This window comes from Chamaea fasciata, unplaced genomic scaffold (assembly GCF_029207755.1).
Source record: "Chamaea fasciata isolate MVZ Bird 193981 ecotype frontalis unplaced genomic scaffold, bChaFas1.0.hap1 SCAF_2, whole genome shotgun sequence".
Classification (NCBI taxonomy): domain Eukaryota; kingdom Metazoa; phylum Chordata; class Aves; order Passeriformes; family Sylviidae; genus Chamaea; species Chamaea fasciata.
In genome coordinates, this window is record NW_027094087.1 from 65,855,440 (window position 1) to 65,879,620 (window position 24,181).

The following is a 24,181-nucleotide window of genomic DNA, read 5'->3' on the forward strand; positions in this document are numbered from 1 at the left end:
TCTGCAAGACCAGTATTAGGCTGGCAACCTGACTTCTTTTCTTCTACTACTATTGTCTCACATGCCACTCTAGGTATTCAGCTGCCTCAGGCTGACACTATTTAAATACAAATCCCAGCAAAAAAGCCTTTGGGACTAAAATCACAAAATTCAATCTGCTGTAATTTATGAAGGCAAACCCATTATATCAGTCTCTGGTCTGCTTTGTAACCACATGTGCAGAAAAGAAAGAAAGAGGGGGAATCCAAACAATCCACAGCAATCCACATTTTCTCTTTTTGGGGCTTTTGCAGAGACTTTGCCCAAGAATGGGCCCTACCAAGTACTATGTGACATATGAATGAATTAATGCTTGGGGACAAGGATTAGTTACATACATTGCCAAGGGTGCTGCTGATGCAGTATGATAAATTTTAAGTCCTGTAAAAATAGAAAAAGTAAAACATTTGGAAATGTAAAAGGCCTCTTCCTGTACACCTGAATCCAGAAGCCGGACGAAATCCCAACAGTTTATGAAAAATATAATTTTATTAACCTTCCTGAAATTTGTTTCCTGTATGACATGTGTGTATATGCAAGTTTTTAAGTATATTTTAAGTGCATATACATATATATATAATAAATATATCTGCAGTGGAAGATGACATGGCAGTTTTACCTCTTCACAACAGCCATAGCAAATATATGGGACTACTGAATTTCCAGTGCAGTGGGAAAAGACTGAGTTTTTGCTTCTTACAGCAGCCTTCACTCACTAAAGTATTTGGGGAAGGTGACGCAAAAGATCCATACTTCCATCAGCAGCCAAGTGTATGGAGGGTGCCAGCAGACCTGCACATTTACTCTCCTTAATTGGGGTGCTGTAGGCTTGGGCTTTAGTCTGGCCTTCCCCAAATAAAGCAGCTTTTCTTCAGTGTGGTCTACAACTGCAAGGGAGACACCAAACAAGTCCCATCTCCCTACCCATCTACCTTCAATTCTGGTACTGTCACTCCTCCTGGCATTGCTCCACCATCAAGAGAAATACTCATGTTTCTCAGTGTGAAACTTAGGCCTTCCTTTTGTTTTTTAAAAAAGAACCCCAAACCAACAAAAAAAACCTGCCAAAGAAATAATATATTTAAAAAAAACCAAACAAAAAAACAAGTAAAAGGCTCCAAGGGATGACCTTTGTCTCACACAGTTTTGCACAACTGATTATTTGATGTTTGCACTGTGTTAGAAGTCAGGCTCAAGCAAGCAGAGGATGGGCACTGGTGTGCTGAGCTGTGTATAGAAACAGAGCATTAAAAAACCCACCTCCCATTTAAGTGAGTTGGAAAGGGAATTAACCCTTCCAAAAGAAGACATACCAATTTTTATCACAATAAAAAGTAGATTAAATATATATAATACTAAAGAAAAATATTAAGCGACAAAAATATGTATGACAAGGGACAAGGGGAAAGCTTATTAGTGTGACCAAAATGCCACTATTTCATATCTTCCGTGGAGAAAACTCTGAAGTGCAGAAAATAACTCTTCGTCCTACACAGGTTTCATCAGATCTTTTTACTTCCCCATGAAAACAGTTTTTGTCCAATTTACTCACATTTATAACTGCTTATTTGCAAAAAAGTGAAGAGTGAAAACACTTGTTTTCAGGATCTAGCTTGTCTGCTTTTGTGCATGAAAATAAAGAAGGCAGGAAAGAAGAAAACCTGAATAAAACATTTTTAAAAGGCTTTTATGATGCTTACATGCAGTTTTGAGCATGCTGCACTCTCAAAGACTGTTTCCAATCGAAGGTTGCCCTGATAAGGACAGGATGGGCACAACCAGCTTCAGACACACTTCCCAAAAGACATGGGGTATCACCAGCAAAAAATTGTTCCCTCTGCTGGGGACTGAGTTGGCTGCAAGAGTTGGAAACCCTGTACTGTGTATTTATTCCTCTAGGTCTGGGCGCAACATCTGGGAAAGTGTTTTGGAAGCAGTGGGAGTAAAGACATCTTTCTTGCCTTCATGGCACTTCACAGGGCTACACATGGTAGACCACAATCATGCCAGAGACCTTAGATGAACTGCAGTTCTTTGGAGGTAGACAATTAAGTACTAAACGGTTGGCTTAGAGAAAACCTTACTCTGCATAATGAAATTATCATTATTCCCTTGTGCCACACACAGACAAAACACATATGCACCCCATATTTACAAAGTCAAGGGGCACTGCTGAAAATATTTTTCATAACCTTGAGACTGAAAGTAATCACAGATGCAATTAGACTTGCTTTCCCATCAAAGTGCCTTGGAGTAACCACATGGGCACTCTTCCATATCGGCACAGCATCAGACCTACAATGCAGAGGAATGACTCCCTGTGTGTAAGTTGAATTCAGAGCTTCCAAAATGCGCCAGAAATGAAATAATTTAACTTTCCACAGAGCGGCTATTGGAAGAGTACTGGATGTACAAGCTCCTTCTGGTATGGACACCTGCCTGTAACTAGCTGCACTCAAGACAACTATCTCACTACATCCAGAGGTTCCCACTTCTACATTATCTTTCTAGGCTGTGGTGGCTTTGGTGGGCCTGCCCTTACACCTCTGGTACATACTGTACCAGCAGACATCTGCTTTTAAATATATTTCTGTCCTGAAATGTGAACCCTGCCACATCAATGGGAGTAGGCTGAGGTTTCATTTATTAAATAATCTGTTTATCTTCTAATGAGACACTGCATGAAAAAAGAGCAGAAAGGCTAGAAAGGAAAACTTCTGTGAAATATACTCGTTTTCACACTGGAAAGCTCCACTGTTTATTGAAACTGGCAATAATTTTAAACACTAAAAGAAAGTATTTCTTAAAAAATAAAAGCATCACCCAATACAAACAGAACCTCCTATTTTACTTAAAGCAAATTAATTTTTAAATTTGCTTTGTTTATTTAAATTCCCAGTTTCTGAAACAGCATATGAACTTGCTGTTGGAGGTTTTTTCCCCTGACAGATTTTCAAATTGCAGGAAGAGCTCAGGGACAAAGAGAACATAGGACATAAAAAAGAAGAGCTGGGGTTTTGAAGAGTGAGTCTGGCAGGTAGGTGAAAAGGAGGTGTTAGAGACCAAAAATCTACACAGTTCAAGTAAAATCCAGACAGATTATTTAAAAAATGTTTCTTCTTCCCACTATTTGTCTAAAGAAGGGATTACACATCTGTAAATATCTCTCTGGAACTTATGGTTAGCAAAAGGCATTAAACAGACCTTAAAGAAAACAACAGGGAATGAATGAAGTTTTAAAACCTTCAGAACAAAAATAGCTTTTTTGGTGCCTCTGACTTTTTAAGTCCACTCAGAAAGCGCTCAAAGGAAAATGTGAACAAAGACTAATGACAGGGGCCCTTTCATATTAAAATAATATATGGAGCAACAGTGAGTGAGAGGAATGCAATGTTTGAAAAAGCACAGACTAAATAAAACACCCATGTACTCACTAGTTCTCTCTCTTCTAGGGTGGTGTCTCAACCCAGCTACAAAGGAACATCCTGGGGAGGGAATGCTGTCATTTTCTCAGGTACAAATCTGTACTTCTGAGATGTTTACTGTCTCCACGTAGAACTGCTGAAGACCCCTTGACACTGACAAATAGGCTTAATTACGTCTGTGGCAAAGGTATTTGCTCTCATCTCACAGGAATGATATAGGCGTTGATCAAGGACAAAGCACCAAACACTAAAAAATTCACTTGGCCTGGGGGCTATATGCAGCCTGGCTCTGTAAGAGCCTGACAGAGCAGCCCCCCTACTGCAGCAGCAGCACTGAGAAGGGTGATTCAGACCCAGTGCCAACTGGGGCTCATGGATGAAGAGCATCAGTTGTAGCCCGGTATCCGAGTCCCACAAAAGTCCTCTGGTCACAGACCTTGGCCTCCTCCACTCCTACGAGGCAGGACCAAAGCCATGCCTGTGGATATATGGTGCCTACAACCATAGATTAAATCTATTCCCACTACACGCCACCTGGAAAGTCCCAGACTTTTGTAGCTGTTGAGCCCAGAAAGCTGCACAGTCACGTTCTTCCAGAAATTTTAAACTAACAACTGAAATTAGATTGCATGGAAATACAGAATGCTGATTACTACCACAAGAAATGAAAATCCTGTGGAGGTGAGATACAGGGAACAGATCTCTTTTGTTTCAGAAACCGTAAAATTATGTCACACATAACCTCAAAGCAGGCATCTTCTTTCTTTGTTATTCACACAATGTTTTAAACTCCTCAGGCTTCTCCATTTGGTACAGGGGTAGCCATGATGAACTAGAACTGGATTTAACCATGAGCAACTTCAGATGTTTAGATGTTCATACAGTGGAAAGAACCAGTATTACTCAGTATGTAGGACTCAGCTGTCCTATAGGAAGTGTCAATAGCAACTTTAGTACTGCCTAAAAGGACCGAAATAGCCACTACAGATCAAAAAATAGCATTCTGACTTGTTTCCCTCTCCATCTTCAAAGTAAAAGCAGCAAAGTGAAGAAAGTGAGTCTCACCAGGGCGGCACAGGCGCAGACCCCTTGGAAACAGCAGTAACTCTCTCCCCATTCCTGGGGCCAGCACCTGTGCCAAGTGTAACACAGATGAACACAAACTGGGAATGCAACCCATGGCTGCTGATTTTCCCACTTTTAAAGATTATTCCTTTGTGGAGTCACACATTAGTAATTTTCTTTAAGTTCACTGAAGCAGAAACTAACTAATGCAAGTCCAGTGAGCCAATTTCTCACAGTTTCTCTTTGCAGAGTTGATAAACCTGAGCTGTGAGATTGCCTGTGAGCCCTGAAGGCTCTCCATCACACCTGATACCTCCTGATAGCTTTATTTGATGATCTGGCAAAACAACAACAAGAAGCTGATACTAGAAAGAGAAATTTAATACCAGTGCATGTGATTTATGCAATGCTCTATCTATCAAAGGTTTCACCTGCAGTTTTCCCAGTCAGAGAGACAATTCGTAATTCAAGTCCGCCCCCCAGTGGTCTCTATGCCCACACCAGCACACTAAGTTTTGAGGACATTGGTGGCAAATACTGAGGAGGTAGATGACAGCATACTTAAAAAACCTAGGAGTTACTCAAAGAAAATTAAATTCAACTGTTACCATCTATAATATTCAGTTTCCGTTCTTCACTAGGATGAAAAGAAGTATACCTCCCAACTAACAAAACGTCCATCCTGTCATAATACCACATTGTTTTTCCTCCTGTGTCTAAACCACTGTGAATGTTCCAATGGCTATGCACAGAAAATCATGTAGGTTGGAAAAGACCTTTAAGATGACTGAGTAAATGAAAAAAAAAAAGTTCTCAAACATATACTGCCTAGGTAAACAATTGTCAGCAAGATCAGCTTGCCTTAAAAAAATTAAGGTACAGATTATGCAATGCTGAGTTTCTGTGATCTTTTCTCAGAGAGTTTCCTACTGAAACTTGCTCACTCTTGCATGCATAGCTGTCACACTTCATTTATACTTATCCAGAACTGCACTAATTACTGTGGGTCATATGTGAATAATTAACTTCTTTTGCCTAAAGCAAAAGTAAAGGCCAAGATAAAAACTGCAAGATGAGATTAGTACATGGAGTATGCTCATGGCCAATGCTACACGTAAGTCTGAATACACCGACTTCTTATCAAGACCTCTGAAGTGTCCCATAAAACACATTTAATTTTAACAGCTCGACACAGGTTTTTTCACTGGAGCCCCTGGCTGAATTCAGCACTGACCATTTTTCTAGACTACATTTCTTTCATGCCTACTGCAATGTCAATATAAGGCAGTTATCAGCTGACTATTAATGAAGACTTTTGATTCTATGTTATTTTTCTTTTCCCCTGAAGTAATAAACCAACTTCCAGCATGACTACAAAACTGTTCAGGCAGTTTTATTTTGGCATGGGAATTCATTTCAGCCAGCTCACAGCCTGTCAGGTATCTGGGCTTCCTCTGTACTCAGCAGTGAAAGAGAAGCACCTATGCAAGCCAATCCCTGGGTATATCCGAAGAGGGAATAACATGCCCCAGAGGTGCCAATCCCTCTTCTCTGACTACCCAGAGATGCCAGACAGATAGCATAGCCTTAACACCCAGCTGCCAGGGAACCACAGCTGGAGATACGGATCCTACAATTACAGCAGGTAGACAAACTCCTTTTGTGCTGATGGAGAGCTGCATATGCTTAAACTGGGACTCACCTACATCCTCTCAAGCCTTCAGTGCCCACTTCTGAGCACCCTAAGTGCACAGACCTGAGATTCAGCGGTGTTGACTATCTAACACTGATTTGGGTGCATTACCTGCAGGCTCCGGTCTGCCCCATGAGATCAATGAATTGCAGATGTCCAACAAATATAATTCTCAGTGTTTTAAAATGTCACAGCAGAGAAGAGCTTCTACTGTTTCTGGGCTGACTTGGGTGTGACGTTTCTGAGGTTGTCCACATCTAGTTTGGTAACTCATACAATGATTGCTTATACTCCTGGGCTGGTCGCCAGTCTGGCAGGATAGAGAAGAGTGACTTCCCTGTGGTGTAAGCAGATAAAAGCTATTTTTGTTTCAAACCAAACACTCTATGGTTCTTCTCTGCTGGGCTCTCTGTCTTTGAATCTGTTACAGCCACGTAAAGCTCAAAGGGCAGTACAGGCAAGAAAAGCAACAACACAGAAATCCAGTCAGGGAGAAGGAAAGGGACAGAGTAGGGTTAGACTGGGATAAAAGAGGTAAAACAAGAATGACAGAAAAAGGTGACATGGTAAGGGTATCTAAAAGGTATTAGAAGAGTAGGGATGAAAGACCACATTTAAGATGGGAAAGAAGAGGGAAGAAGAAACCAGGAAAATTAGCCTGGAAGGAAACGTAATGAAATTACCAGATCACCAGAATATTTCTGTTGTTTAAGGAAGGGACTCGAACACCTTATAGAAATTGTTTTAGTAGAGGATATTAGGATGGAACCTTGTTCAGAACTCCTCTCAACAAAAGTCCTACCAGCTGAAAGACATATTGGAAAGAGTGATGGAAATGCGGCCTCAACTGAAATAGAGAAGTGTTCACTTAATTTTCTAAAATAATATCTCATACTCTTTAGAGTACACCAGACCACAGAAAGTGCCAGCAGATTCTCAGCGAAGAACAGCACTGTCCTACATTCTGGATAAACACCATCTTTCCTCCAAGGAGTTACAGGACTGCTGAAGTCCATTAAGAGCAGAGAGATCAATAAATTTAATTTAAGCAAATCAGCATCAGAGTAAGGCACAGCACTGAGACTCAGAGTGTTCTGTCCACTGCCTTTCTAGCCATCCAATCAATCCCCTTTTAGCCTTGTTCTTGATAACTTCAAATTGCTGCTCCTGAGTTTATCCACAATAAAATCACAGCTATTACACATTACTGCTTCAGCTACCCTTAAATGCTTGTCATACAGACTAGTAACAGGCCATAAAGTTAATAAGGACACCAGGTATTGATTGAGTGTTAAGTATGGTCACCCCTGAATGGGACCCAGCTCCTCTAGGCACCTCTCTTGCATCTCTGCTGTAGGAATATAGCGCGACTGATTCTCATACAGTGATGACTTTCCTCTCCAGTATGGGGCAGGTGCCTCTAAAAGCCTCCAGAAAGACATACTGAGGACTTGAGTCTACCCTTGAATTGAACTGAAGGATTTCAGGAGCTCCTGGGATCCAAAAGTTACATCTGGAAAAGCAAGTAGTTTCAAAAGAAACAGGTCTGAAGAGAGAAAAAAAATGCAGCTGAAGATTCATGACCACACTGTATTTTCTTGAGGGTTTTCTCTGGACTAACTCTGGTTGGTCCCAAGCAATGACAACCCTATGTTTGTTGAAGGACAGCAAGTATGTCCCCAGAGGCCACTTTTCTCTTGAGTTTCATCTGAGAAGAGTCTGGCTGGTGCTGACGTCAGTCTTGTGCTGCCAAGATGAGATGACAGCGAAGCTCTGTTCAAAAGCACACTCCCGATCTGCACGAGAATGCCAGTGCACTCACAGACATCTCTGTTATTCAGGTACAGGCCTTTGGCTCTTACTGTAGGATGACAAGCTCATTACGCCCTGGACAGCAAGGCACCTGCTTGTATTAACCACAGTGCACAGTGCCAGCAAATCTTACCTGTGTGCGTTCTCCGGTGAGCCTTCAGGTGGGAGCTTTTTGTGTATACTTTGTTGCATCCCTCAAAGTCACACCTATGGATGCGCCGCTTCCTGGAGTCTGGAGACTCAGACCTCCTCTGACGCCTTGTGCTCTCAATACTGAACGGTGAAATTGAACTGAAAAACAGAACAGAAGCAAAAAAATGAAGCAAGAGTGTGGTGTATATCCCAGGCCCCAAAAAATCAGCTGCAACAGAAGTGACTGTGCTAGAAGTGACATAAACAAGGAATTAATTATTTCCATTTCTACATTTTGACACAATTAGTGCTTGAACTAGAGCATATTTTGCAGTATGAAATAAGTGAAGTTTCGATTTAGAAGTGGTTATTGTCCAAAAGACCCACCCTGGCCCTCGAAATACTGCTCCAATAATGAAGCAGCTTGACTTTATCTGAGCTCTGTTTCTGACATGTGTCCAGGTACAAGCTCACTGAACTGTTTTCTAAACAAGTTTATATACAGCCTCCATAACTTCTCTGTGACAAGTTTAAATAGATAAAAAGCCTGAAACCTTTTATGAAAAATTGCTTCCAGTACCCAGATCTGAAATATGGATCCTCGCAATAGGCCAAACACCTGTTGTTTGCTTGAATACAGACTGCTAACGGATCCAGATCACCCTGCAGCAGCAATTCTTCCATTTTCTCATTTAACAATTCTCAATCTATCATGTGCAAGCCAATGAAATTTATTTTCTTTCAGACCACTGATAAATGAAGTTTATTGGAACAAGGCCAGAGAACAATCCCCACAGAAACACATAAATGCTTATCAACGATACTCCATTTACAGCAATGTCCTACAGCCTGTCAGTTACCCAAATTTCAAGCAATGAAAATACAGCATTGAAGTAATGTTGCATGAATTTCTAAGTACAGTTTGTGCTGGACCTAATACTTGAAGAAAGCCTTGCTACAGCAATGAATTTGGCTTGGCTGAAAAATTATTATCAAGTTGCAAGGCCAAGATTCAAACCCTCATTGACTGCCAGTAATTATACTACCCAGCCACAAATAATTATCAACTGATCATCCCATCAACCTCACTACTACAGCAATCCCCGTCACCCACAGCTACATCAGCCTGTTTAGTTAAACACTGGAACAACTCTGCCCTTCATCAGGTTTCTGGGGCTTCCCAGGTTTATTGACATTCAAGGTAAATGGGCTAGAGATTCATCAGCCTGCTCTTTGAGACTCTCAAGATCAATCTGAACAAAGAGCATGAACCTTTGGGGAAGCTATGGTACTAAAGCAGGCATTTGAAAGGAGCACTGATGCAGATGCATCTGCTGGGAAGCAGCTCTGTTAACACGGCAAGCTCCTGTTAGAGGAGCTCCTGTACAGCTACAGCTGTTAGAGCATACACTGAACTCCTAGAGCCTTCCAGAACTTGCTGACGACTATTTATACGGGGTTAAAAGTTTGCATAAACCATCTCACACCATTAGCACATGATTTCACTAGTGTTCTAATTATCTGCATAGAAATCTCTAAGCCTTGATTTAGTGGTAGTCCAAATTACGCATTTTTACTTTTGTTTAAATATTTTCATAGTAGAATCCTAATCTGAAGCATGAATGAGAAAAAAAAAGTACCTTCTTTCTCAACAGTACTCTTTTAACACATATTCATATTTCACCTGCAGGCAAAAGATTCTCCAGATTAATTATTTTTGCCTATAATATGATGCACATAAACAGATGTGCAGAGAATTCCTGAAATGGAGAAAGAAGTGGATGGAGAGCCATAGTAACAACATTAGCTGGCAAAAAGTTGTCCCCAAGAGAGTAAGAAACATTAGCACTTTAACTATATGACTGGAATACAGATATGTCTAGCTCTCACAGAAATGGCTTAGGAATTGCATCTGAATCTCAGAACAAATCAAAGTCTTGGGTTATATGATTCACTGAGAAAGGTTTCACTACTCCAGTTGGGTTGTTTTTTTAAACATCCCACCAGCTGAAATAAAAGCAAATGTGTAAATCAAATGTTAAAGCCCAATACGGAACATACAAAATCAAAAAAATCCAGTCCAACAAAATCCAGTGCTCAAACCCAGGAAATCCTGATCTTTAAAAGTAAGTATTTGTGCATCCTTTTTGCTGCAAGTAACTTGTAAGCTGTCTTAAAACCCTATTTTGTAACAGAGCGTTCAGATCCTGGATAGTCCAGCTCATATAAATAGGAGGAGGATCAAGCTTAAAATACTGCTGCAATTTCCAGCCCCGAGACAAAATGAACCTTGAGAAGAGTCAGCACCTCATAAAAAGCTATTTGTCACATAGGAGAAACTGATCTCACTGCTGGGAACTGTTCTGTGCTTTCCCGGATATTTATACAGAAGAGGATGGCACAGAGCAGTGTCATGAAGGTGGCACATGATCAATGCTGCTCCTTTTTAACTGGATTGCTCCCTCTTTCTAAAAAGTGTAAGACCCTACTTATCCCACAGGAAGGAAAATAACTGAATAAGCCACAGAAGGTGACGAATATTGTCACCATCCCCTGAGAGCTTCACAGTCATCACTTGCTCAGCACAGCAAGGAGAAAAGCTACAGTCAGCTAGAACCAGCAAATGTCACCTCACGCCTTCCCTTCACAGCCATGCAGCATAAATGGCAAACTAAACAGCAGAGGAAACCCAAATGGCAAGTGAGAGCATATGTCCATATCTGCCACTTCAACTCCTGTGGCACAGGGGGATCCCCAGTGCAGACATGTTCACTGATGGAAAAGGAGCCAAAATCAACCTGATACCATCAACTTTGTTTAAGCCTTGCCAAAGTTGTGTGATTTTAAGTGGGGATATCACCAAAGACCCTAAAAAAGCACAAAGCTCTTTTTTGAGCTTCCTCTGGTTAGTCCCTCTCACAGTAACTTCCAGATGATTTGCTGATGTTCTTTCCCTTTGCCATGCACACAGTAAAGGGACATCTTCTTCTTTCTCAAGCAGTTTCTAGGAAATTCTCTCACTGACCAGACAGACAGAAGGGAAGTCCTCAAAAACACATTTTGTGCCTTTTGAAGGCAACAGGGGCTGTGCCAGGTGTCTCTCGTCAGCACAAGGCTTCTGAAACTTCTGTTTGATGGCACCATGGGAGACAGACTTGGAAATGGACGTGTTGGAATTCACAGGCATTTATTTTTTCAACTAACTTACTTTTCCTTTTTGTTTAAAATGAGTTTTAAAATTCTATGAAATAAAAAAAGAAAAAACACCACATAACAGACCACAATGCCCCTCCTCCCCCAACCAAAGCCTAAACAAACCATACTGTAGTGGCTTTTTTCAAATTTAAGTGTCCCCCCAGTAACTGCACAGAGGGAAGACTTGGAAACCTGTCATCAGCCAAGAGCTACCAGGGTACCCTGAGGAGGAGCAGCAAATTCTTCTGTTAACGGCCATGATCTCAGGCAGCCTTTAAGGCTCAAGGTGGTCTTTTGCAGTAGGACTGATGCCACACATAACAGCTCAGCAGGACGTATTAAATTACTGCTGAAACATGAAGTTTGAAAGATAAATTAACAAAGAAGAAAACTGGGTTCTGACCTGTCAGCTTGATGTTTGCTTGTTTGCAGCTCGTTATTTCTAGAACCAGTGTAATTTCTATGTTAGTGTAGAAATTGTTACATCTAATGGGAATCCTGGAAGACTGCTGGCTGCCTCCATAAGCAGCTCAACACCTGTAGTCAGTACGGTTGGTAGCGTGAAATGAATAAAACCAATGCAAGCATTTAGGGTGATATATAAAAATTCAGCCGTGTTACTTCCAGTTAGAAATGAAAACGTGCATCTTTGCAACTCACACACAGCCAAGTGCTTGTCTCTGACACAAGAAGTCTGCAAAACCTAACACCGACTGGGGCTTCACCACTAGATGGCCACCAAGTTCTGCTGAACGTCATCCGCACTGCATGAGATGTGGATTGCAACAACCCTGGTTGCAGGATTATTTTTCCTTTCTACAAATGCTGCCCATGACCTCCCAGGTGTTTTGCCTCTGTTCTGTGCAGACTGTGAATAGCCCTTGGCACAGGCAGTAAATTTTTAACATGTGTTAAAAATCACATGTAATGGGTGTCTTTATACTGATCCTGTGTTTTCCAAGCAATATGCAGGGTAGACCTGCCCGGGGAATACAGTTTGTTTATTGAAGCCTTGAACTGTGTTCAGTCCCGTGACACCGCACAAGTTCCTGCACGCTGGCTGCTCCTCGCTCACAGTGCGCTCAAGTGCGCTCACCCCGTGGCAAACACACAGGGTTACCTTCGGCCACCCAAGCACGAGCTCCTGGGTGCTGCTGGTATCACAGTGAGCCGGCCAAGGGCTGGCTGACACGGCCAGCAAGGAGCCAGGGACGTGCAGCGGGACACACTTTGCTCTTTGCTCTACAGACCCAGGCAGTGTCCCAGTGTCGTATCTTCATCCTTGTGATTACCATTTCTGCTCTTCTTTGTGCCCTCCACTATGATCTCAGACTCTTTGGCTCCACATCCTGCCTGCCTCCAAAGACTTCATGGAAAACACACCGATCCAGGGGTAACAGGTCACACCAGTTTGTGCCTAATATCCCTGTCACTTTACCTAAGCCTCTCCTCTACAGCAACCAGGCTTCATTACCTTCCTCCCTGGCCGGCCCTGTAGTTAATTGAGAGATTCATGACTGTGCCCTAATAACAGTCCATGGCTGCAAAAAGCAGATGCTCTCTTCCCTTTGGGGTGAGATCCAGGACGTATCAGCCATGGCCCCTCTGCTCTGGCTACTACAAGAAGAAAAAATAGATGGGGCTCAGGCCCCTGCAGCATCTGGATGAGGGGCTCAGCAGGCCAGACTGTGTAACATGAGTTGTGGTCCTCTTGTGCTTCTCAGCCTCCGGGCACTGGGGTACAGGATTTGCCTGAGATGGCACATCAGGACAGTCCCAATCTGGCTGCTTTCTGTTGTGTTGGCATGGGCACCTGCCTGATTCTGCAGCAAGCCAGTACAGGACCCACAATGACAAAAAGAAAATTCTGCCAAAAAAATCTGAGAGGCTTTTGGTAGCTTGACTCTGTAAATTGGAGAGTCTGCCAAGTACCTGCACTGACATATGGCAGAGGATGGGAACCTGTGGCCATGGGTTAAGGGAGTGTCATCACCCCTTTTAGTGGCAACCAGCTGTGATTACCACAGCTTCCATGTAAATTTGGAGTATGTGTGAAGAAACCGAGAACATGGACATAAGCAATCATCACCAGGAACAACTGGAAAATCCAGCTTTTGCTCCACAGCAAAGTTACTTCTTGTGATATTTGAGTATAAAGCACACAATAAAACAACCAAACAGACAGGCTGAAAACAAAAATTGGGAGATATGACCATGTCAAATAACTATGAGCTGACAATGTGTTTTGGCAATACATGATAGAACCATTCATATCCCACCCTCATTTCAATTTTGGACATTCAGATATTTACAGATTTTATGTTTTTAAAGGGAAAAATATGTCACTATACAAGATGCAAATATTCAAATAGTGTAAAAATTTAGCAATGTGAGTCTTTACTTTATGAGACATGCAAAGCTGCTGGGTCAACCTGTAAGTTGTAGTAATTAAAAGTGCAGACAAATTAAATAAAAGCAGAAAACTAGAGTAAAACACGCCTGCATTCAGATATAATGAGCAGCTGAATGAAATCCCTGTATCTCTAGCATTTGCTCAGTGTTCAAAGGGAATCAGGGCTGCAGAAGGAAGCATTATGGGTTTTGGCTGCTTAACATTTATAGAAACTAGAGCTGTTAAGTCACCAACTATAGACATAATGTTTTAAATCCTAGCCTTTGGATTCAGTGTGGGATGGCACCCCCTGAGTACACTGAGTAGCAAGCCCACATACCCCCACATACAGCTGCTGTCACTCCTCCCCTGGTTCTCAGAGCAGCTCCCCACCAAGGACCCTGAGAAGTATGGATCATTACAGGCCAAACACCTTTGCTTGGCTCCTCTGGCACTTCTCTGAATGAACAAACCCACAGCAGCACACCACTCATTCATGGAGCCGATGTCACTTAAGACAAAGTACCTTCTATTAGTTGAGACCTTAAGTTTCACACCCTAACAGGCATGTGGGTACTGTGTGCCTTTTCGAAAACGGGCTTTGAATCACATTTGCCAGATTCCAGGTCTCAATTACTTTATTTTGTAGCAGCTTTTCACATAATGTAACTTCATTTTCTGGTAGGTCATGTAATGTCACCATCCCACTCAGGATAGTGATAACACTACACCATGAAGAAATATGACGTGGATTATTTCTCATTACAGTTTATAAAACTCCTCCTAGTAGTCAGATGCCAAAATCCTACTATATAAAATCACAGTAGGTTTTTTGCTATAAAATGCTTAAATATCAGTGTCATCTCCTGATAAAAATCTTCACTCAAATATTTACTTTTATTACGAAAAAATACGAAGTTGCTACTGTCTCCTGGTTATAAACAGGTGTGCATGCATATATACACAAGTATTTTTTCTCCTCTTTGATTCTTAGATTCTAATTAATGCTTCATGAAAGGCAAACAGCTGCCTTATGAATGTTAGACTTTAAACAGATCAAGCAGTAGTATTTAAGGCGATCATAAAAGGAAAATATGTGCTACTTTTTTATTAGCAGTAGTTACTTCAATCACTGTACTTTAAGGTGATGTTATACTGGAAAATAAACTTCTTGTCAAGAAAGAATGGAGGAATTTGGCAGCATACACAAGCAGTACACATACTAAATGCGAAAATTACATGGATTAGCAAGACAGAGATAAAAGATGATTCGAATACACTTGGTTCAGAAAGTGCTTGAGCTGGAGCAAAATTGCACTAGGGGCAGATGGGAGTAGGAGCACCAGAAGTTTCTCCTGTTACACTCTGTCCTAGGTATCCACTGCTGGCTGCTGCCAGTGGCAGTGCCCCAGTAAAGAGGATCCTCTGCTCCAGCTCCATATGGCCATTCCCATGCCATCCCCAACCTGGGCAGTCAGCAAAAAAACACCCTGCACATCTTTGACCTTGACTTTCTCTGAAGCATTTACTGCTGAGAACAGATAAAGGAACTTGAACTGTTGAGCTGCCTTGCAAAATCTGAGTGTGTCACAACATTGCTCTGGCTGGGGTGAAAGTGGAGGCACAACTACACGGAACAAACTTCTGGCAAAAGCGAAGAACTTTGGGGCCTACTAAGAAAAGCACTGATGTACACCACAGCACACCTTACCAAAACTATTCATCACTTTTGTTATCAGCTGCGTTAAGCTGAGACATGAGACATTTGTTTGATCCTCCTGATCTATATTTGTCCTGTGGGATCCAGAAGCACTTCCCCGCTCTTGGAATTTGATGTTCAGAGATGCATCCCAGCTCCACAGTGGGCTGACACCCAAATACACACCCTATTCTCCTCTTTCATGCTGCTCTTCTCTTCTGGGTTTCTAAGGAAAGGAAACTGGGCCAGTAAGCATCTATGACATGCTCCAGCACAACCCCCAAATCTGGTGATTGGAAGACTGTAAAGCACTTCTGACAGAAAAAAACCCATGAATCAAATCTATGATGAACTCTGAAATGTCACAGAAAAAAAAACCCCCAAAACCTTACCATCTATTTTACCCATACTAACCGACAAAGTTTTACCTTAGAGAGTTTTGTGTAAAACAGCAAAGGCGTTACATGCTAACTACCTTGCACCTAGACATTGTCTACATCATTAAAAAGTTTCGTCCTGGTTTTGAGAAAGCTCATGGCTATATGACAGCTTGTACTGCTACATCCAGCAGTAGCCAAACCTGGGCAATAGCAACCCCCAGACCAGCTCTACTAAATTACTGAGATGATCCTTAACAAGGATGAATTTCATGTTTCTCCTAACATGCCAGGGCATACGGAGTTTGTTTCTACCTGTAAAGGTTTTAGAAATATTTGACAGGAAGGTTATCATGTTTTACACACAGACTTAGTATTTTCAGTAATAATAAACATAATTCTGTTTCACTGCTCTGCCTTTCCCTTGGTTTGGACACATGGACTCATAGTAAGTGAGATGCTTGTCTTTAGATTTTGTCAGAGATTCTGAGGTGACACATGACAGCAGTTTACGCATTTTTAGAAGTATTTTTTCTAACATGTGCATGTTACAGAAGATGCACAGCTTCAGTATTGAGCCTTCCAGCTCATCAGGATGGCTGAACACAGTTTGAAGACTACTCTGGATGTTGAAGCCCATGTTAATACCTCTTTTTGTAACGCAGTGTATTATCATGGAATAAAGACTAACAGAAAAAAAACCTCATTTGTGAAGAGAACTATAAATTTTCTGCTCAGCAAGGTTCTTCTGAGGTAGACCAAGTTGTTCATAGTCTTGTCCTGTTTAAGGCTGAAAATGTTCAAAGATGGAAGAAGAAAAAAAAAAAGCCCATTTATCTGGGCAATGAGTTCCAGTGCTCACCATAATCATATTCTAAAGAGGGTTTCTAATAAATCCTTGTTTTTTCTGAATAGTTACGACAAAGTGTTTATATTCATAAATACATGTATCTACACATTATAATGAAAGGCTTTTAACTGACCATGAGCTAACATAAACCTTCACTTGTCTTAAAAAAGCCTCCAAAATTAGCTTACTTTGCTTTAGCCTGATGTTTTTTTGAACTGGAGTGAAAATTCATGAAAAAAAGGAAACCTCAAGCAGTGGGGAAACACCTTCACAATGAACTTGCAAGTGAACTAAAGTGCATGGGCAAGAGTCTGTCCTTCAAATCTGAAGACGAAGCATTGTATATCTTCCTGAAAGCAGGAATAATTCCTGAAATCCCGTATGCCACATATGTTTAATGCATGCTAGTTCAGGCCTGGGAGCCGAACCTGGTCCAGCAGAGAAAAAGCATCTTATTTTGTCCCCTCCTTTCAGAGCTGGCAGAACAGCAGTGATCATTCACAGGATCTCCTGCACCAGCCGCACTAACTCTCCCTCCAGATGGAGGCTGCATCAATGCTGAGTCTGTTCTTTCTTTTTTGTTTCCTTCTATACAGAGCAGAAAATTGGGTAACTGAGCACCTACAACTCAGCTCTGAGATCACAGGGCCCTGCTTTTTACCTCTCCTGTTTCTGATTCATACTTTTTCTTGACACTTTTCTGGCAACACATACTGCAAACAAGTCTTGTCAACACTGGTAATCTCAGCAGAAAAAATATTTAAAAAGGGAAATAAAAACAAGTCTGCTGCAGACATAGGATGAGCTGAAATTTTCATCATGGAAATGAGTATGTACATATCTTTTATGTCTTTCACCTTTGTTCCAGGAGCACAGACCCACCACTTTCTAGTGCAGGACTCCCTGAATGTCCTGCCTTGCTCTCCAGATTTCACTTTCTTCGCTTATCTCTAATTCTGATTCTTCACACTGTACAACACAGTAGTCAGTCCCAGTGACTGTACAATGATGACTCTTGCCTGTGCATTCACCTTCTCTTGGTCAGAGTAACAAATGTGGAACTGATCACCGCAGTGGTGATTAAAAATTTTCTGTTCTGTATCCTTAGCTGACAAAATTGCCTCTAACATCTTGCCAAGTCAGTGATATTAAACAAGGACATTGTTTCCACTGGGACTGAAGCTCATGTGAATGACCTTTACTTTCTTCCTGTTCAGAAGGGTTATTATTGATAAGTTAAATATTTGATTACCCTAGATACCTATGTGTAATGCAATTATGGGTGGTCATCTGTCATACTCTGTGTCATCAAGCAGATTTTGTTAACGACTAAGTGGTTTACCACACTGAAGTGTACATTTTGCTGTTTATATATACATGAATGCAAAGACAGCCTGCCACTCCCAGCAGAAAGCCATCTCAGAAGACCGGTTTTTTATGCCCCACAGCCCTTTACAAGCTCCTGTGGGAGAGTATATATTGCCAAGTATTCATCTATAACTGAGATAATACAACTATCATACCTATTTGATCTGTCTAGGAAAAAAAGGGACGAAATAATTTAATTCATTTGGGAGACAAAAAAGTTTCTGAGCAGAAGATAATACTTCAGGTATGTGAGTTTCTTTTCCTAACATACTTTCTAATCAATAAATTCTGAGATTTATAGTTGTGCTTGTTTTGTTCTTCTGGAACACCCTCTCCTATTGAAAGGAATTTTTTATAGAAGAACAAGAGAAAAACATCCTATAAATCTAAACTGTATCCCTCAGGAGCCATATAGATTGTGTTACTAAGCATTTTCGTTAACAAGGAATCCTGATGTATTTATTTTATACAAGAAGCCAGCTTTTCTGTTCAATATGCTGCCTTGTACCTGCATTTACAGCCATGCATATCAATGATGTATTCTTTCATTTGGATTACAAGATCCTTGCACATCTTTATGGCTGTTTTGTGTTTGCAAAACGAAGTACAGTGAGGTCCCAGTACACGAACAGAGTACTAATACACTACTGCAACATGAAGAAAACCCACCACCTCTCCCTGCATCTGTGGTTTTCCACACCTATTTATAGCAAAAGTCTCACCTGAAGCAATGTTCTGGGCCTTACCAGGCCCAGCTTCTCATAGTCCTTTCTCAAGGACTGCCACTTGTTTCTCTTCCTTAATTTCTCCCCTCTTCCCCCAGACTTGCTGTCAATTCCCCAGCTGAGGACTGTCTCTCTAGAGAATCACAGGGCTAGGTTTTGTCATTGAGTGTCACAGGTTACAGAGGTACAAATTTACTCAGTTGTAGTTTCTGTATTTGCTAGTATTTGAAAGATTCCTGGTGGCTTCATCTGCACCCTGGGATGGAAAGTGTCCCTGAAAGCTACAGAAATTACTCAGACACACAACTGCCAAGAGAGGGGAACTCATGACTGCCGTCTATGAGCTGGAAGAGTTACTGCATCTTTTTACTGGCCTTGCATAGATCTGCTGCATCATGTGGGCAATATTCCTTTTCTTCTCTCTACTATTAAAATCAACCTGATTTCCACACAGCAAATAGTCAGTCTGTGGTAAGTAGAGTTTTTCTGATTGTAATTAATTATGTAGCAGAGCACTAATGTGTTTTTCACACATACCAAAAAGCCAGATTTCAACTATTTCGTGTTTATCATTATAACAGCTCAGCAGCTACACAGATATCCATCTTGGACACGGACCTCATTAAGTCTGGGAAGCTCCCATTCTCTTCAGTGGAGTCAAATGTAAGATTTCCCAACAGAAGGAGGAAACCAAAGTATTGTTTTCATGGACAATACTCTTAACACTTTCTCACCAAGGCAGGATTGCATTTAGGCTCTTGAGTCTCACAAGCAAGGCAAGGTTTAGTTAAGATCAAAATTTCTTCTGTAAGCAGGCATATGGCCATAGGGTACGTTTTGTACTAGGAAATACATCTTTAACACATCTACTTGTCACAGAAATTGTTCCAGTTGCACTCAAAGTCTATTTTTTCCTGATAAATACACCGTAACAATTTTCCAAGAGCCTTGATTAGGTTGATAGCCATGCAACTCCACTCCTGCGAGCTTCAGTGGGTCATGGTGGCTTCATAGGATAGGCTTCCTCTCATGGTCATTCACTTGAATAGTTAGGTGGTCCTCACTGTGGCTATTCCCTGGTCAAAGAAAACTACAAACATCTTTAGGAGGACAATAATCTTCTGTAGAAAGGCAAGAAGAAAATCCTGATGGCTTTTTGCCATCCAAGTAAAGGTCAAGATTTCACTCTAAGCATGCTCCACCTCTGCTAAAGCAAAAACTGAACTGAGGACTTGGGTGTTTATATTCACTACTACTTTGTATGTGACTTTATGCAGGGATTTAAACTGCATAAGATTCAAATTAAGTTGCCTCTTCAGGTTTTTTGAAATGCAACATAATGCATTCTGCTGGCAAGGAATGTTTTCCCACTGGTAAAAGGGCCTACGTCTCCCCTTGGGATGCCAAGTATTCAATAATTTGATAGAAATTATTCTGCTATTTTCAACAGGCATTTCGGTTGAGGAAAGGATAAAAACATACGAAGTTGAACGAGCTTTGCAACCATCCGATTTTTAATCTGGCCCTTCCCTATACACTAACAACAGGGAAAAAATTCCATGCTTGCAGGCTCTATGAAATCAATTTTATTTCACCTCATCTCACAAGAATTAGTTAGGTTAATCATTTGGAAACAATGTTGCCCAATAAAAGAAAGAATTCACAGTCAAATGGTACAGTAGTTAAACAAACTTTTTTTAACAGGCCATTTTTTAAATGGCCACCCTTTTTCAGGTTGGCAAAATTTTTCCTTTGATTTGAAATTGTCTCAGGGACAAGGGAAGGAACAAGGTTTCCATCTATGCAGAAAAATCATCCTGTCACCAGCAGAATTTCTTGCAGACACCTTTGTAAAGAAGATCAGATGTCCCTCATCCACATGATGCTCCTTGTCCTATTTGGTGTTACATAGTATTTCCATGGCTTTGTTATCAATACTTAATATATTTATAATTTACACTACCATCATTATAATTTATTTTCACACTTGGAAGCACACTCACATTACAAAGGAAATCCTGCAGAGAAGCAAAGGGAATCTGCTCTCTTGGAAGCTGTGATATCCCTCCCAACTGCATCTCCTACAACGCTGAGAATCAAGGGATGGTAACAATGGGACACTCCACTCACCCCACTAATTTATGCATGTGGCTCATTAGCGCAGGTCAACAGATCTGAGTGGCTGGAAGACAGTGCTCTGAATTTCAAGTATCTAACTGTGCAGTCAGCAGCACTGGTCTAGGACTCAGTGATCTCCTGTTTGTCACAGTTTTCCTGCATATATTAGCCCAAAGCCAGTTGGGCTGACCCAGGATCCAATTCATTCATCTCTGGAATTCCTATTACTTCCCTGAAAACATTTATTCTCCCAGATCTTCACCAACGGGACGTTTGGCCTAATAACTTAAATCATCAGGACTCATTTAGTTCTACTTTTTAAATTTCCATTTTGGAGAAAAAAAACCTAGGAAATCCCCACACCCACTTCTAGGTATTTTTCCCTTCCTAATCTGTTAAAATCTCTGCCTGTTTACTAGACGAGATTTTACAAACACTATCACCCACCAAATAAAGCATCAGCTAGTGCTGCCAATATAGTAATTAAGAACAACCAGTGTGCTTACACTCAAGCTTTTAGGGGAGAAATCGGAGTCTGTTAAAATCTAGCAAAACTCAACTCTGCACATATGTTGTTTTGCTTTGTTTTGTTAAATGGGATGGAACATACCAGAACTTTAAAGATCAAAAAACACCCATAATTTCCTAAAACATTTGGAGCCTTTGCAAGCAGTAAAAAGGGATAATTATCAAAGCATTTTGCTGTCACAATTGTTCATTTGGAAGAGGCACAGGAAAAAAACAACCAAATCCAAAACTCCCAGCATAACAGAATGGCATCGCTGCAACTGCGGTAAATAAGAGAAAGTGTTAGACAGATGGAGGGAGGCATCAGAGTGGCATTCAGCACAGGATCAGATGAGACAACAATGGCCACTGCAAGCAACTGCCTCAATAAGACAAGCCAGACATCTCACCCTGGCAGTGGGGTCCCATGGAGCCACCTCCACTCTGGGTAGGTGTGCTGCTGACACTGCCTCGGATGTGAGGGTGCCTACTCAAGGCAGTTTGTGACACCCAGTCAGAGGTGAAGAAACACGTTTCAAGGGGCAGAAAGAGCAAGGCTCTTCCTTTCCCCATTCCCCACTTCCCATTTCTTTGCCCCATTACATACTTTTATCCTATACAGAAGGGACAGAGTGAGGAGGACTATTGCTGCAGACTGAAGTAGAGTTTGACACAAGACCACAATGTGGACACACAACTTGATGTGCTAAGCATTTTTTTCAGGAATATTGTTTTTGGGAAGCCCCCATTTCCTAGGCCACCTTCTCCCCCCCCTTTGCCTGGGCAGGAAAGTGGAAGTCTGTAATGAGTTTCATACTAGCTGTAACAGCAACCACAAAATCCGTTTCTCATTTACATCTTGCACTAGGCCACTCAAATGCAACCATATGAGTTACACATACTTTAATATGGATAGTATTGATTTTTTAATAGAAATAATGTTTAAAAAGTGTGACCCAGATGCAATTTGTAGCACGATAAAGTCCCTCTCCTGCCATGCACTCGCCCCACACCAGGCACAGAACGAAGCTGTAGCACTTCTGCCAATGTATTTGCTCCAGGTAGTATTAAACAGCTGTGTTCCCTGGCCAGTTATTTCTTGCTCTTGTTAGGGTCTTTCCTACAAAAGCCAGATGTCTGAATTTCAACATGTTTTATGTTCAGCAAATTAGAGCAATTTTCAAAATATCTTTAACCTTTTCACTGGCTGATGGCCTGGCACGTGGACCTCTTGCATCTTTTCATACTAGAAGTCTGACAAACATCTTCTGGAAAAAGCAGGCAGGGAGAGGGTATGTCATATGAGTGGTGCATGGTGCGCTCCTCTGTTTCACACCAGGATGGTAAATCCTACTGTCTCATTTCTATGACAAAAAATTGAGCAATAAAAAAAAAAAATTGTCCAGTGCTCATCTGGTTTTGTGATGGGCTGCTTTTATTTCAGCCTCTCAAGTTCAAAGAGCAGAGATGTGGTTTACACAGATGTCCCATGGGTGAGCTTGTATTTCTGAAGGGCTGAAGCCTAACCCTACCCATCTGAAAGCATTGCATTTAAAAGCCATTTTGAAAGACAACTCTGTTATGAAGTCGCACATTATTTCAAAGCCCATTTTACTCAACAATACCCTTTGAAAGTATAGACAAATTAAATGCACAGCTTCTCATTACAGCAATGTGTTACATTTTAATAGAGCGAAGACGGGGAAAGGAGGAAAACATGGCTTGGAGCCTCAGAGCACTGCAAATGATTTTTCCGGGATATTCTTAGTCCTGCTCTGCATCATCTTTGTGGGGGCAATTGTGGGCATACTGCCCCTTCCTCCTGCCCCTATAGTTGTATCAAAGTTGTATCATCTTTTTGGGACCTAACTGAATCATAAGGCTGTATGAATGCACATGTTTTCCAGGCAGAAGAGCAAATGTTAGCACTAAACACAACCAGCAAATGCTGCAAGTATGTAGTAGAAAAGATCAGAAAGTAACCTGTCCTCATTTCTGGCTGGGCAGTAAGTCAGAAACGCTACTTAAGGTTTGCAATGATAGGAGTGTTTCATCCTTCAAGTAAGTGCACATTTTAGGTGAATGTGGTTAGGAGAAATCCTTATTGACACTAATATGGTGATGATGCTTGTAGTGCTACTCCGTGCTTTTCTACCATTACACATCACCAGACAAAATGCAAGCCAAATTCTGGCACGCGATTTCTAAATGATCTCTTAGGAAAATGTTAGGTTTTCTTTTTCTAAAGTAATGATTAAAAAAAAATAAAAATTGAATAAAACAGTTGTGTCACCAGACTGTTTCTGCTCCACTGGCAAACCTGCCAGAAACTACAGGCTCCCAACTCTGGGGTAAAAGAGCCATTATAAACCAAATATTCACAGGAACTCAAAGTTGTTATTTCATGTTCTGGCAGAAGTCCCTGAAAAAGGTGGTGCTGTGATTTATGTGCCATTCAATGTTGTTTTCAAGACAATCACTGAACTGAAGAAGCACCATTAGAATACATCAAGCACAGATCAAAACCCATCTAAATCAACAGTGGCTGAAAATACATCATGTGCTTGGCATACAGTAATTGACACGTCATATTTTATTTGACATTTCAAGGACAGCAGTGCCTATTTAAAAGGAAACACAGTAATATAAACATTTTTTTACTTGAGGTAATCAAAATCCAACAGGGCATCTTGATGAAGAGCTGTTAATTAACTATCAGAAGAAAAAAGAAGAATTAAAATAGCAAAATCTCTAATGACTCAAATTATGAAACATGGAACAGTA

General features: G+C 41.1%; 1 protein-coding gene across 6 annotated transcripts in view; it reads right to left on the reverse strand.

Annotated features, from left to right (window-relative positions):
* KLF12 (KLF transcription factor 12) overlaps positions 1-24,181 on the reverse strand; it is a 236,030-nt gene that overhangs the window by 16,402 nt on the left and 195,447 nt on the right. For all 6 annotated transcript variants that reach the window (XM_066176286.1, XM_066176287.1, XM_066176288.1 and 3 more), the window contains one exon: positions 8,168-8,325. In XM_066176286.1, the coding sequence (XP_066032383.1) occupies positions 8,168-8,325 (158 nt within the window). The remainder of the gene's footprint in view (positions 1-8,167; positions 8,326-24,181) is intronic.